Source organism: Belonocnema kinseyi, chromosome 7 (genome assembly GCF_010883055.1).
Source record: "Belonocnema kinseyi isolate 2016_QV_RU_SX_M_011 chromosome 7, B_treatae_v1, whole genome shotgun sequence".
Classification (NCBI taxonomy): Eukaryota; Metazoa; Arthropoda; class Insecta; order Hymenoptera; family Cynipidae; genus Belonocnema; species Belonocnema kinseyi.
Genome location: NC_046663.1, coordinates 16509349 through 16512043, shown reverse-complemented (window position 1 = coordinate 16512043; position 2695 = coordinate 16509349). Strand labels below are relative to the sequence as shown.

General features: G+C 51.0%; 1 protein-coding gene across 1 annotated transcript; it reads left to right on the top strand.

The window, feature by feature from the left end:
• The first annotated feature begins 1904 nt into the window (after nt 1-1904).
• On the top strand, nt 1905-2411 carry LOC117176352 (activity-regulated cytoskeleton associated protein 1-like). Its single transcript, XM_033366593.1, has one exon. It carries the CDS (start codon nt 1905-1907, stop codon nt 2409-2411), a length of 507 nt encoding a protein of 168 aa, XP_033222484.1.
• Nucleotides 2412-2695: the final 284 nt, after the last annotated feature.

Below are 2695 nucleotides of genomic sequence, written 5' to 3'. Positions count from 1 at the left end.
AAGTACGCAGATTTTTCTTAAAATTCAGACTTTCAGTTTTTCTACGTCTGCCGGCGGCAGTCGTCTCTCAACAACCTTCTCCTTAATCCGAGACATCAAGAGTCGATCACACTACGCTCAGTCACGATCAATCCGGGAATTCATCTTTATATTAAAAGTTTCTCGTGTTCGTATTAATTGTGGATTATAATCTTCATTCGTGGTTCTGTGTAGTATACATTGCGCACGCGGTTAAATCTCCCGTGCTCTGGGTCGCGTAATCGTGATATTAATTGTCGCATAGCCTTCCCGGGTGTAGCATATCTTGCGTACGTGGTTAAATCTCCCGTGCTCTGGGTCGCGTAATCGCGATAATTAATTTACGTATAGTCTTCCGGGTGTAGCATACCTTGCGCACGTGGGTAAATCTCCCGTGCTCGGAGTCGCATACGCGTGATCATCGGCGTTTCGCTCGATTTTTTCTGTTAGATTTTTGTGGTTTACAACATACCTTGCGCATGCGGTTAGACCGTCCCTTGCGCCCGGTATCATATTTCGTCCTTTATTTTGCACTTGCTGTCGTACCGTTTATCTTTACGTTTAATTATTGGTGAAACTTATGCCGAGAGGAGGAGTAAAACGTCGACGTCCCGGTCGCAACGCGCGCGTCCGTCAGCGATAACAGGCCGAGGAGGAGGCCGGGAATCTCGCCGTTCGGCCGCCCGAATCCGTATCTGGCCCGGCACCCGCACTGATACCGATACCCGCCCCCTCTCCGGCACTACGCCCACGCCGTCCACATTATCAGCCTCACAGTCGACCTTTCGTGTGGCTGCTACAGGCGGCGATCTCCGGACAAGCCGGAACCTCCGATCCGCGATCTCAGAAGCCGCGTAGTAAATCTACCACCTCGTGTTCCTTGCAGCTGCCCTCGTTCTTCCGGGAGACCCGTACTATTTTTCCTGCGCCGTTTGTCGCGCCTTTTCAAGGGATCGACCTATAAAACGCCCGGCCGCTTGCCCCCTCTGCACCAGAGCATCCGGGTTAAGAATCCTTGCCGGCGGATCTGGCAACGCTTTATGCGTCCACAAAGAGCCAAGCGAACGTCACTACAGCCGCCCACTGGTCAAGGGGAGGCACAACGCTCTACGATCAGGCTACGTGCGTATCTTAAATAAAGAAAACGCTCCTACGAACTACGATCACAGAATCGAGTCTCCGCTTCCCTCGCAACAACAAAGTACAGGGCCGAGCGAAGCCCGTCTTCTCCCCCCCCCCCCAGACTGATTTACCCCACACACGGTGGTACATATCAAAGTTGCGGCCCAAACGTGGGGCTAGGAATTAATTCTTTTCGCGTTCTGGATTTCGACCGGAATTGGAAACGAACCCTTAACCAGATCCATGTTTCTCTCTCCGAATTCGACCCGCCGTGGCCCTGGCAGGTCCTTGACAAGAATAACGGCTGTCAGGAGTACTTCAGTTTCCGAGTGTGCATCTCAAAACTCGGTGGCGCTCAACAACTACAATACCATGGAAGAACCTACGGAAAATTCAAATGCCAATTCACCCCCTCTTACACAAACAGGAGCGGGTCGAAGACGCTCCACCACTTCAAATGCTCAGGAAATGAGAATTTGGTCAGTTCCACCGACCAACCGCTTTACACCCCGCGTTCTCTTCCAAGAAGCTATGTTGGCAAACGAACCTATTCCCGGGCCAAGCAGCCGAAGACACTCAATTGCCCCTAAAAGGATTCCAAGGCCAATCCTTTCGACTGGCGGGCATCGGTACGGGCGATACGCACACCCGATGTCCCCCTGCCCTCATTTGCGGGCATGGATCACGAGGATCCACAGGAATTCACACAGCAGTGTGAATTATACTTGACCGAGACGTCAATTGACGCCCACCTTTGGTCGCGCATGGTGACCAAATCACTCACCGTCCGTGCAGCAAAGTGGTACCAAGCGTACAAGAATTTGTCTCTGCTATGGGACAAATTCAAAAATGAAATAAATCAACACTTCGCTGGAGTTTCAGCACTTAATAAATTACACATTAAACTGTACTCCACGAAACAGGAAGAAAAGGAAGCCGTCGGGATATTCCTACAAAAAAAATATCTCCTCGCGCTTCGCCTCCTCCCACAGGCCACGGACCAGCAGGTGGTGTCACTGCTACTTGATGCATTAAAACCCTCAATTAAAAAGGTTTTACGCGCAGCAACTATCTCTTCTTTTCAAGAGTTAATAGAGCGGGCTGTCCAGGCCGAATCCGACGAGGTAGAAGAAAATCCGCGGAAAGTTACCCGAAAAACAACGAACGGGAAAACAACAGCCGCGGCACAGCAGCAAAATAACAATCAAGCGGATTTCGTACATAATACTCACCCCTTGCGGCAGTGTCATTACTGCCCCGGGCAGCACTAAAATAGGGACTGCCCTATAATTAAAGCACGACAATCCACTGCGGTCCCGGGAAACTGGCAAGACCAGGCAGCCGAACTCGACTCTCTGACCGCGCCGAATGCTCCCCCATCATAAAAACGGTTTTAGGCGACCTCAGCAGCCTTCCTCGTATCCGAACACCACTAGGCAATAGGGACGTTATAGCTGAGATTGACACCCTAGCGTCAGAAAGTTTTGTTAATTCATCAATTCTGACGACGTTCGAATTTAACAATCGAACCCACAGCCCCCCCCCCTCACGCGCT